Raw genomic sequence first — 15906 nt, 5'->3', positions numbered from 1 at the left:
ACCAATAGTCTGCCGTCCACTTCATCATTAAATTACATTCCTCGGGGTCACTTGTGTGTACTGTATATAAGAGGGTATTTGATGTATGTATGTTTGGATACCTCTTTTTTAATAAATAAAGAATGCATTTACTAACAGGAAGCTCAATGTGAAATGATGCGTGTGTGTTTGGATGGATGGATGCAGGCTTCACGCTGGCCAGTGTGTTGAGGAACCAGACTGTTTTCCAGCAGTTCCTGGTCACAAACCTTTCCCTGTCCAACTCCACAAGCAGCCTGCTGCTCAACACTCCAGTCAGCCTCAGGGAGGTGAGTCACATATACTATACTAACACATTCATAGTCACTGTGATGTTTATAAAGAACACTGGATCCACATGAGTCCAACCCAAGATTTTACTGTAACAGCCAAGAGGAGAACAGTCAAATACACTCTCGTTGACTCTTCTGAAGCACATCCGTACATAATCTTATTTTTTACAGGTCCAGATATACCTTCCCTTTATCCATACATAGACAGATCTGTAGGTTATAGGTCATAACTGCAAGTGGCCCCTTGGATAACAGAGGAGCTGGAGCCAATTCCAGCTGACGTTGGGCGAAGGCAGGCGATAACATAAAAGAAAAACCAAAAAACCCTCCAAAATCCCCTTGACTAACACTAACTTCATCCCCAGTCTTCCTTCTCCAAGCAGTCTTCAACACACTACCAAGAAAAAACTAATAAAAGACGCACACAAACAAGCACCACCGCTCTGCCTACCAGGGGATTGTGCTCTTACACCAGCCTTTTATTCTGATAATGACAGAAAGAGACAGAATCAAGACGAATGAGTGATTCTCAGCAGCATCTAGAATTCTTGTTGTTATACTCATGTCTATAGTGTGTGTGTGTGTGTGTGTGTGTCCTGTAGGTGTACAGCCGTATCTATGGTACGTCTCTCAGAGATGGAGGAGGGGCAAGTTGGATTCAGGGGGCAAAAGACACCAGACAAAAACCTGGAGACGCAGTTGGTCATCTGGAGGTAAGTTGATGAAGCTAGACTCACACTTATATCTACACTTGACACACAGTGACACATATCAGAACACCAAGTTCCACTTCATGGTAGTTGTGACAGTTATTAGCTGGCATAACTACAGTTAGTTTCACCACAAATCGTTCACTTCAGTACACTCAATAATACAATGAGCAGCGCTCTCTGCTGGGTGGGTAGCAGACACAGTACGGTGAGCTCATCTCAGTGCTGATGTGCCACACATAGCACCACACATCTGGGGAGGAGCAAGGCCCCACGGAGCCAGGTAAGTTACCACCCAATGCTAGCGCTAACTAGCCCGCTTGGTTAGCGAGGTGAATATGCTCATTTTGGCTTGCAAAAAAACTGGCTTAAAACAAAACAAAACAATGAATATCTGAATCCTTAGAGCGTCTTTTAGTACGAGCCAGCCCATGTTGAACAGGTTAAGAAGACTTAAGACTAGCTATTGAGAACATCAGCACATTAAGAAAAGTGTTACTAAAGTATATATTCAAGTGAGAAGTAGGGTCATGTTCTCAAAGACACCCATTCAATCAGACTTCTTTTTTCACCCAGTGGAGTCGCCCCCTGCTGGCGTTTATCAAGATGCAGGTTTAAAGAAGGCTTCACTTTGGCTTCACCCTCACACCCAGACCTTGACCCTTGGCTCAAACTCTTGTTCGTTGTTGTTTTTTACTTCTTCTCATAAAAAGTTGGCAGGGAACGTAATATGCAGTAGGAGACATTATAATGAGGTCAACTCGTTAAACACAGTCAAATACACAGTCATACCTTAGAGTGACTTAGCAAAATCTAGAGACATCACGATGACTGTGATGTTTCCTGAACAAAAATCTATTTGTTTTTTCTTATCTTTTCCCTATTTTGAACCAACTGTTTACATCTCGGCCCCTCTAGGACAGCAGGAGCCTTTGACCTTTTTGCACACCCTCACCTACAGAGACATACACGCCATTTACTCTCAGTCACCAAATAAGTTCACAAACCAGACCAGTTCTGTGTGAAAACAGGAAAGGAACTCTATTATATACGTATTATCATATGTTCATGACTAAGACAGCAGAGAATGGACTGTCAAAGTCTGTCTTTGAGTTTTAGTTCAACTTAAAAGGACATTCCACTGGTTTGATGTTACATGCCTTCTGTGCCTCTGCATTGAAACATTGAGTCAATATACTGAAACTAATCTGAACTCTGAGCTCCAATTATTCAATGTGTTTACCATTTGATGTTGTCATACAATAATATGCAGCAGGCTTTAGAGTGACAGGACCTTTGGATGCTGACATTATTAAATGGTCTGGTTCTGTCTTCCACAGGGGTTCCTTCTGACTGGAGCCATGCTGGAGATCCTCACCTGTGGTGAGGGCGGGGCCAACGAGCTCAGTAAGATCCTGCTGGTGCCTGAGAAGCAGCGGCCAGTGCTGCAGGCCTATCGCAGCGCAGTGTGCAGCGGAGGGGAGGTTCAAAGGTCAGAGCGCTTCAGGCTGATGAGCCTCGAGTTGAGAGAGCAGATCAACACGCAGATTGTCAGTGAGAAGGTACAGCAGAAACATTTACCACAGAACAATAATTGTTATTCAACAAAATAATCAGTAGTTCTGTCACCCTTGAGTGCCTGGCATGAGCGCTCATAACTCATCCCCCAATCAACATGTTGAAGATGAGAGCTATTAGAGCACTTAGGACTTTCTTAGTTTGAGAACCAGTCTGGTCTTTTCCTGCTTCTAACCCAAAGTGACGGATTGCAGTGGTAGCTGCACGGTGTTATTCCCTAGGGGACAGTGTAGGAACTTTAACCCTTTCACTGTGAGTTAATTAAATAATCCAATTTTTAAAAAAACCTTGTGTCACTTCTGGTTGCAAAAAAACAAGATGTTCAGGGCAGAAAAACCAAGTGTGGAACTTGAGGCTTAAAGACTGTCGTCCACAAACCCACGGTGATGTCACAGTGATAACATCCACTTCTTATATCGTCTGTGGGATTGACTGGCTTTCTGAGCCAGCCTCAAGGGGCACAGAACTACAGTTTCTGGAACTTCCGCGTTGGTTTTATTTTGCAGCCCATTATGTTGCTGCTTGGCATAAATAAAAGCAAAACAAAATGAAAGTGAAGTCAGACAGAGCTAAGCCTATCTTCTGTTAAAATACACAGCAAATGAGTCCTGATGAGGACAATTCTATGTTATTTTTATTCCAGAACAGCAACACTTTTACATGACATTCCAAGGTGGAGATTTAAAAGAAATCTCCCTTTTGAAGTAGTTGTGTGCCCCCGATGTGGCTAAGATGCATCGTAGAGAGGCATGTACATTCTGCCCACAGTATATTTATCTTGTTCACACAACAGATATAATGAAATAACTCATCTTTTGTGACTTCCAGCAGTAATGCTGCATTTACATTACGATCAACACATCAACAGGTCATTTTTAGTGGAAGGCGGATGACAGCTGACACTTGTTGCTGTGTGACGGTCGTCATATTTTTCTGTTCTATAATCCAAGTGCTATTGAACGCAGCATAATAGTAAACTAGTAGTACAAATTCCAAATGGTAACTTAAGAACAAATACATTTAAATGCTGGACGAGTTCTAGTACCCTCAAAGCACAGGGACATATATTCATCCATTCATCTAACTACTAACTGCAAGTTTGGATCACATTACACTTGTTTACTAGATGTTTTTCCTCTCTTCCTCCCCCCTCATCCCACCAGCTTCACTTGGACCAGTCCAGCTCTTTGGCTCCGCTCTCTCAGTCCGACCTTGGGGCCTTATTGAAGGACATGGCTGATGTGGAGAGGCTTCTCAAGGATGTGGACCTGCTCTCCGGCCTGGCCCGACTGCTGCCCAAAGGAGCCTGTGCTGGTCGAACTCAAGCCTCCCCCGCAAACATGACCTGGCCCCTTAACGCCACCACCTGGGGCCCCAACACAACTGACATCCCTGGAGAGGAGGGGGTGGAAGGAGCAGAGGGAGGTGGAGGAGCAGGAGCAAGGAAAGTGAAGGAGGAAGCGGAGAACCCTCACTCTCAGTTTTCAGCATTTGTACAACTGTGGGCCGGACTACAGCCGATTCTGTGTGGGCACAACAGGTGGGTGAGACAGAACAGGTGATGAAATCATGACACAATGATGGCGATGTCTCTGTGCTCTCATGTTGCTGTAGAGGGAATGAAAGGAAGGACAGAGAAGTATCTTCACACTTTATGGGAGGATTTATTTTATTTCAACTTTGGGCATATTTTTGTCGTTGTGACCCCCATTTCTATCCAACAGAATATAATAGTATTCACAAAGTTGTCTGCTGAGACGTACAGTACAACACAAAACACATAAAAAGGGTCAGCTGATCCACCACCTACATTAACCACTATCTTTATACTAACAATGGGTCGAAGGCAGGGCCTTTCTGAACATCTCTGACCTGAGTTGGAAGTTTCCTTTTACAGACATAAACACGTTCCTCTGCACCCACATCTTGAGGCAGACCGCTCCAACAGGTCGGAGCTTAGAAACTTAAAGCTTCCTCACCAAAGGTTTTTGTATTGCTCTTTGGAATACCTAAAAAGACTCGTGCCAAGGGACCTGGGACCTGAGGGGTTTGCCCTCGTTCATACATTCCACGTGTGTACATTCCTCTGAAATGCTTTAAAGACAAGTAAAGCATTTTAAAATCAATAATCAATAGGAAAACTGACAGGAAACCAACACCAGGACTTTAAAATAGGTGCAATGCGGTCTCTCCCTCTGGTCCTCGTCATCACTCGAGCAGCAGAGTTCTGAATCACTGAAACATCAAAGGGCTAAATCCTAAAGAATTGCATTTTCTGTCCAGTTTGTCTCGCTGAGCCTAATAAATACAATTTCAGCATTATCGTGGTTGCTTGTAAAATGTTTTGTCACATCCGGCACTAATAGCTAGACTACATCTAAAACGTTTGTTTAATATGTTAAATATATTTAATATGTTGTTTAAGAGATAATATGTGAAATGTGTGGTTTTAAGCCCCAAAAGATGTAAACAAGCCCCCGGCCCAAACTTATATGGAAGAGACAACAAAGACAAAGGGTCCAATTATTACCCAGTCTGTCCTCATAAATATACATGTTACTGACGTTCAGGTGTTTTACTTTGAATTTGAAATTGATCTTTGAGTTTGGATAACTTGGCTTGTTTGTCTGACTGCTTGTGTTTCTTGTCCATCACACTTGTTAGCATTGACCCAGATAATAATCACTGCAGCTGTGTGTGGTGTAACAACTGTATCCTGGGAACAGTGAGACATGTGGGCTGATTTGTGGGGAGAATGACGGATAACATACAAACTGAGGATGACGTTCCCTTGTTGCGTGACTTGTTAGTACAGTTAATGACCTTTGACCTGTGGCCCTTGTTGTAGGATCATTGAGCCTGAGGCTTTGAAACAGGGGAATATGAGTTCTCTGGGATTCACCAGCAAAGAACAGAGGAATCTGGGTTTACTGGTTCACCTGATGACTACAAACCCCAAGATCCTCTACTCCCCCATTGGATCCCAGGTGGACAAAGTGATTCAGAAGGCAAGTAGACGGCACTGTGTTTGGTGTTGGTGTATGAGCAGACAAAGCTGTGCTCAATGCTGAGGTTGAAGCTCCAAAGGGAAGGGAAACAAGCTACAACTACAGCATGGACACATAATAACCTTATGAAGTTGTTATTGTGAAAGATCCACTGGGGGTCATGTTACTTCATTACCATTAACACACACACACTAGTTTATTTTGACCCTGTACCACATACACTGTCCTGCTGCCCTAAATACTTATAGAGCACCAAATGTGCATTATTCTACTGCTGATGACAGATCCCAAAGAACACACTATTTCTTCCTGTTTGAGGAACGTTGTTAAAAACTACAGCGGCCAACTGTTGATAAAACTAAATATGTTTCAGCTGTTTTAAAGATTTCCATCTTCAGTTTCAACCAATGGGCTGAGAGCCACAGGACACTATGGAAGTCAGAGACAGACTAACACATTGCTGGTTTTGTTCTTTATAATAAACATATAGAATAACACCAGCTTTGTCCGTTAAAGTTTGTTCTGCTTTTGCCGCTGTATATATTTCTATATATATATATAGTTTACTCTTGATAACGCTGCATGTGCAGTTTGATTGGCACTGACAGATGCTGCATCCAAAGGACTCACAGAATACATGATGTGAGAAAATGGAGTCATCATATGGCATGCAGAAGACATTAATAAGGCACTGTCCAACATGCCGGATTCATGTGGATTCACATGAAGCCAACAGATGAATCTGGCTCTTTAGCGTGTTGCTGTTGGCCTCTCTGGGCCTTAACAACAACACAAAGGTCCACTGGTGATCTGTGGGTGAGCACAGCTCTGTAGAGCTCTTATCTGAGCCACTGGGCTGAAGATGGTCCAGATAGCAGTGCGGTGTGGGAGGGAGAGAGATGGAGAGATGGAGGGAGGAGGTGGAGGAAGAAAGGAGTGGAAATCATATCAACAAATGGCTGAATTCATACAAAATGTAATGATATTTGTAAACGTTTGGCACTCAGGCAAATGAGACATTTGCATTCGTTGGCAACGTGACGCACTACACCCACGTGTGGCTCAACATCTCCGCACAGCTGAGGACCTTTCTGGAGGAGGGCCGGCTGCACAACCACCTGGTGTGGTTACAGCAGGTAGACTCAGGACATCTTTTCACATTGTTCATGATAAAGTACCATCAGCATGTGAAAACAATCACCTGTGCATTTATATCTTCCCATTAAGTTCATCTATTAACAGAAGTTGGACTTGTAATGGTGTAGTCTCCATTCATCCCCTCCTCCTCTCCCTCCAGATGTCAGCAGAGCTTCAGCAGCACCCTGAGCTGTTAAATGGCACAGACAGTGAGCTGATGCAGGCTCTGATGGAGGGTAACTACAGTCTTCCAAACATCTCCACCCTGCTGGAGCAGCTGGACACCATCGACAACGCTGCCTGCGGCTGGACGCGCTTCATGTCTAAGGTTGGTAAAGTGTAGAATAGTGTCTCTCAACAAAACAGGACGTACCCCACATGCATGAGTCAGCTGTGACACCTGAGCAGACTGAGAGTTCCTGAACACTAGTAAGAGAGCAACAGAGCAGAGAAATCAAAATAACACTGAGTTCTGACACTGGCTGTAGAGACCACGGCCATTACATCACCATTAACACCTGATGGCTTACTTAGAGACAGGAAAGGTCAATACAACTCTTCTCTAGAGCAAACGTGGTTTCATCTTTGTGCTTCGCAGTAGTTTGTGATGAATCCATGTCTGCTGTGTCTTTGCTCCGTGCTTCCAGGTCAGTGTGGACGTCTTCAAGGGCTTTCCTGACGAGGACAGCATTGTCAACTACACCCTAAACCAGGCCTACCAGGACAACGTGTCTGTGTTTGCTAGTGAGTCCTCCGTCTGTGTCCGGTTGCGATCATGGTACCTTGTTGACAGTGCTAGCTCTTTGTGCTCTAATGCAAACCATGTAGAGCACAGTGCTGAAGCAGACATATTTCATATAAATTAAACATTAAAGTGCACAAGAACATTATATATATATATAAAAGTGTTTTTGAGGTATTGTCCTGATGGACCGCAGCCTCCTGCCAGAGGAAAGGGACTCAAAGGGTTTGTGTCCAGGGTGAGAGGGTCTAAGGGTCCTGGAGGTGAACAGGTCGTAGAGGGACAACAGATTGTCTTGAAATTCATATATTTTTTGTATTATTTTAATTTTATGAGAAAAAAGTAAAAATTCAAGATCCTTTTTTTTTCACAAGATTAAAAAAGATCCTTTTTAGCCAGGTCATTGTCAGTGTCTAAGGTTCTATTGTCATATCGTCCAATCACGGCTACTCATAATCGTGGCTCGGCGTTCCGAGGGGCAGCGGCGTGGCTCAGCATCTGACGGAGCTTTGAAATAATAAAACCTTGAAGCACTGACCGAGCTGCGGTATTTAATCATCGGGAGTGAGAATCGGTTGCACACAGCAAGCACCACGGCGTTCAGTCCTCAAGTTATTAATGTGAATAATACAATAACAATACATTTAGTTTTTAAAGTGGTGAATCCTTCAATTAGAAGTTATTACTTCCTGGAATTTAGTGATGAGAGAATTAAAAACATTAAGAAGCCTCAGTGCAGTAAGGAATGAGCGTCTTTATAGCATGAATCCTTTCAGCCTGGCGATGCTTTCTGCAGACGTTGACTAGTATCTGTGATACTTTCTCTGTAAAGAACTGATCATACATGTTCCAAAGGGCAGCAGAGAACAATTCATTAACTTCAACAGTAGAAGTCTTGCTGTTCTGTAGTAACTTGACCGCCTACTAAATGCATTTACAATGTTTTATCTACCGTAGGAGCATCCAAGGGGCACTTCATCATGTTTACTCCACTAGAAGGGCAAAGAGGGCACTTTATCATCATGTTTACTCTTCTTGAAGATTTCTGGCTGTATGAAAACATTTCATAAAGATTACATGATGCACATAAACCTTTAATACCACAATCTCCATTACACTATCTTTTATTATTTTATTAATGTTTAAGGAGGATTTCTAACAACATCCAGTACAAGCCACGTCCACAAAAGCCTAAAATCTAAAACTATAGGCTGTATAGAAATCCAACCCGTGGTTAAAGCTCGGGCTCTTCTGTTGCTCATTTATTGACTGTATACATTTTAAATGTGTTGTTTATATGTTTGTAACTAAAATGTTAGCAAAGCACCATACAGTATATTTGGCAGAACAACAGAATTTAAAGAACAGACTGCTTTAGACATCTTAACCACACTGCAGCGTGAAACCAGTCAAAGTAGAGTAAACAAGTAGAATTCACTGTGTGTTATAGGGTCAGGGTGATGAAGAGAGAACAGGATAATTCACTGTGTGTTATAGGGTCAGGGTGATGGAGAGAGAACAGGATAATTCACTGTGTGTTATAGGGTCAGGGTGATGGAGAGAGAACAGGATAATTCACTGTGTGTTATAGGGTCAGGGTGATGGAGAGAGAACAGGATAATTCACTGTGTGTTATAGGGTCAGGGTGATGGAGAGAGAACAGGATAATTCACTGTGTGTTATAGGGTCAGGGTGATGGAGAGAGAACAGGATAATTCACTGTGTGTTATAGGGTCAGGGTGATGGAGAGAGAACAGGATAATTCACTGTGTGTTATAGGGTCAGGGTGATGAAGAGAGAACAGGATAATTCACTGTGTGTTATAGGGTCAGGGTGATGAAGAGAGAACAGGATAATTCACTGTGTGTTATAGGGTCAGGGTGATGAAGAGAGAACAGGATAATTCACTGTGTGTTATAGGGTCAGGGTGATGGAGAGAGAACAGGATAATTCACTGTGTGTTATAGGGTCAGGGTGATGGAGAGAGAACAGGATAATTCACTGTGTGTTATAGGGTCAGGGTGATGGAGAGAGAACAGGATAATTCACTGTGTGTTATAGGGTCAGGGTGATGAAGAGAGAACAGGATAATTCACTGTGTGTTATAGGGTCAGGGTGATGGAGAGAGAACAGGATAATTCACTGTGTGTTATAGGGTCAGGGTGATGGAGAGAGAACAGGATAATTCACTGTGTGTTATAGGGTCAGGGTGATGAAGAGAGAACAGGATAATTCACTGTGTGTTATAGGGTCAGGGTGATGGAGAGAGAACAGGATAATTCACTGTGTGTTATAGGGTCAGGGTGATGGAGAGAGAGAACAGGATAATTCATTGTGTGTTATAGGGTCAGGGTGATGAAGAGAGAACAGGATAATTCACTGTGTGTTATAGGGTCAGGGTGATGAAGAGAGAACAGGATAATTCACTGTGTGTTATAGGGTCAGGGTGATGGAGAGAGAACAGGATAATTCACTGTGTGTTATAGGGTCAGGGTGATGGAGAGAGAACAGGATAATTCACTGTGTGTTATAGGGTCAGGGTGATGGAGAGAGAACAGGATAATTCACTGTGTGTTATAGGGTCAGGGTGATGAAGAGAGAACAGGATAATTCACTGTGTGTTATAGGGTCAGGGTGATGAAGAGAGAACAGGATAATTCACTGTGTGTTATAGGGTCAGGGTGATGAAGAGAGAACAGGATAATTCACTGTGTGTTATAGGGTCAGGGTGATGAAGAGAGAACAGGATAATTCACTGTGTGTTATAGGGTCAGGGTGATGAAGAGAGAACAGGATAATTCACTGTGTGTTATAGGGTCAGGGTGATGGAGAGAGAACAGGATAATTCACTGTGTGTTATAGGGTCAGGGTGATGGAGAGAGAACAGGATAATTCACTGTGTGTTATAGGGTCAGGGTGATGAAGAGAGAACAGGATAATTCACTGTGTGTTATAGGGTCAGGGTGATGGAGAGAGAACAGGATAATTCACTGTGTGTTATAGGGTCAGGGTGATGAAGAGAGAACAGGATAATTCACTGTGTGTTATAGGGTCAGGGTGATGAAGAGAGAACAGGATAATTCACTGTGTGTTATAGGGTCAGGGTGATGAAGAGAGAACAGGATAATTCACTGTGTGTTATAGGGTCAGGGTGATGGAGAGAGAACAGGATAATTCACTGTGTGTTATAGGGTCAGGGTGATGGAGAGAGAACAGGATAATTCACTGTGTGTTATAGGGTCAGGGTGATGAAGAGAGAACAGGATAATTCACTGTGTGTTATAGGGTCAGGGTGATGGAGAGAGAACAGGATAATTCACTGTGTGTTATAGGGTCAGGGTGATGGAGAGAGAACAGGATAATTCACTGTGTGTTATAGGGTCAGGGTGATGGAGAGAGAACAGGATAATTCACTGTGTGTTATAGGGTCAGGGTGATGGAGAGAGAACAGGATAATTCACTGTGTGTTATAGGGTCAGGGTGATGGAGAGAGAACAGGATAATTCACTGTGTGTTATAGGGTCAGGGTGATGGAGAGAGAGAACAGGATAATTCACTGTGTGTTATAGGGTCAGGGTGATGGAGAGAGAACAGGATAATTCACTGTGTGTTATAGGGTCAGGGTGATGGAGAGAGAGAACAGGATAATTCACTGTGTGTTATAGGGTCAGGGTGATGGAGAGAGAACAGGATAATTCACTGTGTGTTATAGGGTCAGGGTGATGGAGAGAGAACAGGATAATTCACTGTGTGTTATAGGGTCAGGGTGATGGAGAGAGAGAACAGGATAATTCACTGTGTGTTATAGGGTCAGGGTGATGGAGAGAGAGAACAGGATAATTCACTGTGTGTTATAGGGTCAGGGTGATGGAGAGAGAACAGGATAATTCACTGTGTGTTATAGGGTCAGGGTGATGGAGAGAGAACAGGATAATTCACTGTGTGTTATAGGGTCAGGGTGATGGAGAGAGAACAGGATAATTCACTGTGTGTTATAGGGTCAGGGTGATGGAGAGAGAGAACAGGATAATTCACTGTGTGTTATAGGGTCAGGGTGATGGAGAGAGAACAGGATAATTCACTGTGTGTTATAGGGTCAGGGTGATGGAGAGAGAACAGGATAATTCACTGTGTGTTATAGGGTCAGGGTGATGGAGAGAGAACAGGATAATTCACTGTGTGTTATAGGGTCAGGGTGATGAAGAGAGAACAGGATAATTCACTGTGTGTTATAGGGTCAGGGTGATGAAGAGAGAACAGGATAATTCACTGTGTGTTATAGGGTCAGGGTGATGAAGAGAGAACAGGATAATTCACTGTGTGTTATAGGGTCAGGGTGATGGAGAGAGAACAGGATAATTCACTGTGTGTTATAGGGTCAGGGTGATGGAGAGAGAACAGGATAATTCACTGTGTGTTATAGGGTCAGGGTGATGGAGAGAGAGAACAGGATAATTCACTGTGTGTTATAGGGTCAGGGTGATGGAGAGAGAACAGGATAATTCACTGTGTGTTATAGGGTCAGGGTGATGGAGAGAGAACAGGATAATTCACTGTGTGTTATAGGGTCAGGGTGATGGAGAGAGAACAGGATAATTCACTGTGTGTTATAGGGTCAGGGTGATGAAGAGAGAACAGGATAATTCACTGTGTGTTATAGGGTCAGGGTGATGAAGAGAGAACAGGATAATTCACTGTGTGTTATAGGGTCAGGGTGATGGAGAGAGAACAGGATAATTCACTGTGTGTTATAGGGTCAGGGTGATGGAGAGAGAACAGGATAATTCACTGTGTGTTATAGGGTCAGGGTGATGGAGAGAGAGAACAGGATAATTCACTGTGTGTTATAGGGTCAGGGTGATGGAGAGAGAGAACAGGATAATTCACTGTGTGTTATAGGGTCAGGGTGATGGAGAGAGAACAGGATAATTCACTGTGTGTTATAGGGTCAGGGTGATGGAGAGAGAACAGGATAATTCACTGTGTGTTATAGGGTCAGGGTGATGAAGAGAGAACAGGATAATTCACTGTGTGTTATAGGGTCAGGGTGATGAAGAGAGAACAGGATAATTCACTGTGTGTTATAGGGTCAGGGTGATGGAGAGAGAACAGGATAATTCACTGTGTGTTATAGGGTCAGGGTGATGGAGAGAGAACAGGATAATTCACTGTGTGTTATAGGGTCAGGGTGATGAAGAGAGAACAGGATAATTCACTGTGTGTTATAGGGTCAGGGTGATGGAGAGAGAACAGGATAATTCACTGTGTGTTATAGGGTCAGGGTGATGGAGAGAGAACAGGATAATTCACTGTGTGTTATAGGGTCAGGGTGATGGAGAGAGAACAGGATAATTCACTGTGTGTTATAGGGTCAGGGTGATGGAGAGAGAACAGGATAATTCACTGTGTGTTATAGGGTCAGGGTGATGGAGAGAGAGAACAGGATAATTCACTGTGTGTTATAGGGTCAGGGTGATGGAGAGAGAGAACAGGATAATTCACTGTGTGTTATAGGGTCAGGGTGATGGAGAGAGAACAGGATAATTCACTGTGTGTTATAGGGTCAGGGTGATGGAGAGAGAACAGGATAATTCACTGTGTGTTATAGGGTCAGGGTGATGAAGAGAGAACAGGATAATTCACTGTGTGTTATAGGGTCAGGGTGATGGAGAGAGAACAGGATAATTCACTGTGTGTTATAGGGTCAGGGTGATGAAGAGAGAACAGGATAATTCACTGTGTGTTATAGGGTCAGGGTGATGAAGAGAGAACAGGATAATTCACTGTGTGTTATAGGGTCAGGGTGATGGAGAGAGAACAGGATAATTCACTGTGTGTTATAGGGTCAGGGTGATGGAGAGAGAACAGGATAATTCACTGTGTGTTATAGGGTCAGGGTGATGAAGAGAGAACAGGATAATTCACTGTGTGTTATAGGGTCAGGGTGATGGAGAGAGAACAGGATAATTCACTGTGTGTTATAGGGTCAGGGTGATGGAGAGAGAACAGGATAATTCACTGTGTGTTATAGGGTCAGGGTGATGGAGAGAGAACAGGATAATTCACTGTGTGTTATAGGGTCAGGGTGATGGAGAGAGAACAGGATAATTCACTGTGTGTTATAGGGTCAGGGTGATGGAGAGAGAGAACAGGATAATTCACTGTGTGTTATAGGGTCAGGGTGATGGAGAGAGAGAACAGGATAATTCACTGTGTGTTATAGGGTCAGGGTGATGGAGAGAGAACAGGATAATTCACTGTGTGTTATAGGGTCAGGGTGATGGAGAGAGAGAACAGGATAATTCACTGTGTGTTATAGGGTCAGGGTGATGAAGAGAGAACAGGATAATTCACTGTGTGTTATAGGGTCAGGGTGATGGAGAGAGAACAGGATAATTCACTGTGTGTTATAGGGTCAGGGTGATGGAGAGAGAACAGGATAATTCACTGTGTGTTATAGGGTCAGGGTGATGGAGAGAGAGAACTGGATAATTCACTGTGTGTTATAGGGTCAGGGTGATGGAGAGAGAGAACAGGATAATTCACTGTGTGTTATAGGGTCAGGGTGATGGAGAGAGAACAGGATAATTCACTGTGTGTTATAGGGTCAGGGTGATGGAGAGAGAGAACAGGATAATTCACTGTGTGTTATAGGGTCAGGGTGATGGAGAGAGAACAGGATAATTCACTGTGTGTTATAGGGTCAGGGTGATGGAGAGAGAACAGGATAATTCACTGTGTGTTATAGGGTCAGGGTGATGGAGAGAGAACAGGATAATTCACTGTGTGTTATAGGGTCAGGGTGATGGAGAGAGAACAGGATAATTCACTGTGTGTTATAGGGTCAGGGTGATGAAGAGAGAACAGGATAATTCACTGTGTGTTATAGGGTCAGGGTGATGAAGAGAGAACAGGATAATTCACTGTGTGTTATAGGGTCAGGGTGATGGAGAGAGAACAGGATAATTCACTGTGTGTTATAGGGTCAGGGTGATGAAGAGAGAACAGGATAATTCACTGTGTGTTATAGGGTCAGGGTGATGGAGAGAGAGAACAGGATAATTCACTGTGTGTTATAGGGTCAGGGTGATGGAGAGAGAACAGGATAATTCACTGTGTGTTATAGGGTCAGGGTGATGGAGAGAGAACAGGATAATTCACTGTGTGTTATAGGGTCAGGGTGATGGAGAGAGAACAGGATAATTCACTGTGTGTTATAGGGTCAGGGTGATGGAGAGAGAACAGGATAATTCACTGTGTGTTATAGGGTCAGGGTGATGGAGAGAGAACAGGATAATTCACTGTGTGTTATAGGGTCAGGGTGATGAAGAGAGAACAGGATAATTCACTGTGTGTTATAGGGTCAGGGTGATGAAGAGAGAACAGGATAATTCACTGTGTGTTATAGGGTCAGGGTGATGGAGAGAGAACAGGATAATTCACTGTGTGTTATAGGGTCAGGGTGATGAAGAGAGAACAGGATAATTCACTGTGTGTTATAGGGTCAGGGTGATGAAGAGAGAACAGGATAATTCACTGTGTGTTATAGGGTCAGGGTGATGAAGAGAGAACAGGATAATTCACTGTGTGTTATAGGGTCAGGGTGATGGAGAGAGAACAGGATAATTCACTGTGTGTTATAGGGTCAGGGTGATGGAGAGAGAACAGGATAATTCACTGTGTGTTATAGGGTCAGGGTGATGGAGAGAGAACAGGATAATTCACTGTGTGTTATAGGGTCAGGGTGATGGAGAGAGAACAGGATAATTCACTGTGTGTTATAGGGTCAGGGTGATGGAGAGAGAACAGGATAATTCACTGTGTGTTATAGGGTCAGGGTGATGGAGAGAGAGAACAGGATAATTCACTGTGTGTTATAGGGTCAGGGTGATGGAGAGAGAGAACAGGATAATTCACTGTGTGTTATAGGGTCAGGGTGATGGAGAGAGAGAACAGGATAATTCACTGTGTGTTATAGGGTCAGGGTGATGGAGAGAGAACAGGATAATTCACTGTGTGTTATAGGGTCAGGGTGATGAAGAGAGAACAGGATAATTCACTGTGTGTTATAGGGTCAGGGTGATGGAGAGAGAACAGGATAATTCACTGTGTGTTATAGGGTCAGGGTGATGGAGAGAGAACAGGATAATTCACTGTGTGTTATAGGGTCAGGGTGATGGAGAGAGAACAGGATAATTCACTGTGTGTTATAGGGTCAGGGTGATGGAGAGAGAACAGGATAATTCACTGTGTGTTATAGGGTCAGGGTGATGGAGAGAGAACAGGATAATTCACTGTGTGTTATAGGGTCAGGGTGATGAAGAGAGAACAGGATAATTCACTGTGTGTTATAGGGTCAGGGTGATGGAGAGAGAACAGGATAATTCACTGTGTGTTATAGGGTCAGGGTGATGGAGAGA

General features: G+C 43.5%; 1 protein-coding gene across 1 annotated transcript in view; it reads left to right on the top strand.

The window, feature by feature from the left end:
• abca2 (ATP-binding cassette, sub-family A (ABC1), member 2) overlaps window positions 1-15906 on the top strand; it is a 61776-nt gene that overhangs the window by 9946 nt on the left and 35924 nt on the right. Inside the window, exons 5-12 of the mRNA XM_076078149.1 lie at window positions 187-308; window positions 914-1024; window positions 2362-2583; window positions 3763-4139; window positions 5448-5607; window positions 6615-6743; window positions 6905-7072; window positions 7392-7488. Of these exons, the coding sequence (XP_075934264.1) occupies window positions 187-308; window positions 914-1024; window positions 2362-2583; window positions 3763-4139; window positions 5448-5607; window positions 6615-6743; window positions 6905-7072; window positions 7392-7488 (1386 nt within the window). The remainder of the gene's footprint in view (window positions 1-186; window positions 309-913; window positions 1025-2361; window positions 2584-3762; window positions 4140-5447; window positions 5608-6614; window positions 6744-6904; window positions 7073-7391; window positions 7489-15906) is intronic.

This window comes from Anarhichas minor, unplaced genomic scaffold (genome assembly GCF_050575085.1).
Source record: "Anarhichas minor isolate MPS153535 unplaced genomic scaffold, ASM5057508v1 ptg000063l, whole genome shotgun sequence".
NCBI classification, from domain to species: domain Eukaryota; kingdom Metazoa; phylum Chordata; class Actinopteri; order Perciformes; family Anarhichadidae; genus Anarhichas; species Anarhichas minor.
Note: the sequence above shows the minus strand (reverse complement) of the source record. Positions and strands in the feature narration are given on the sequence as shown.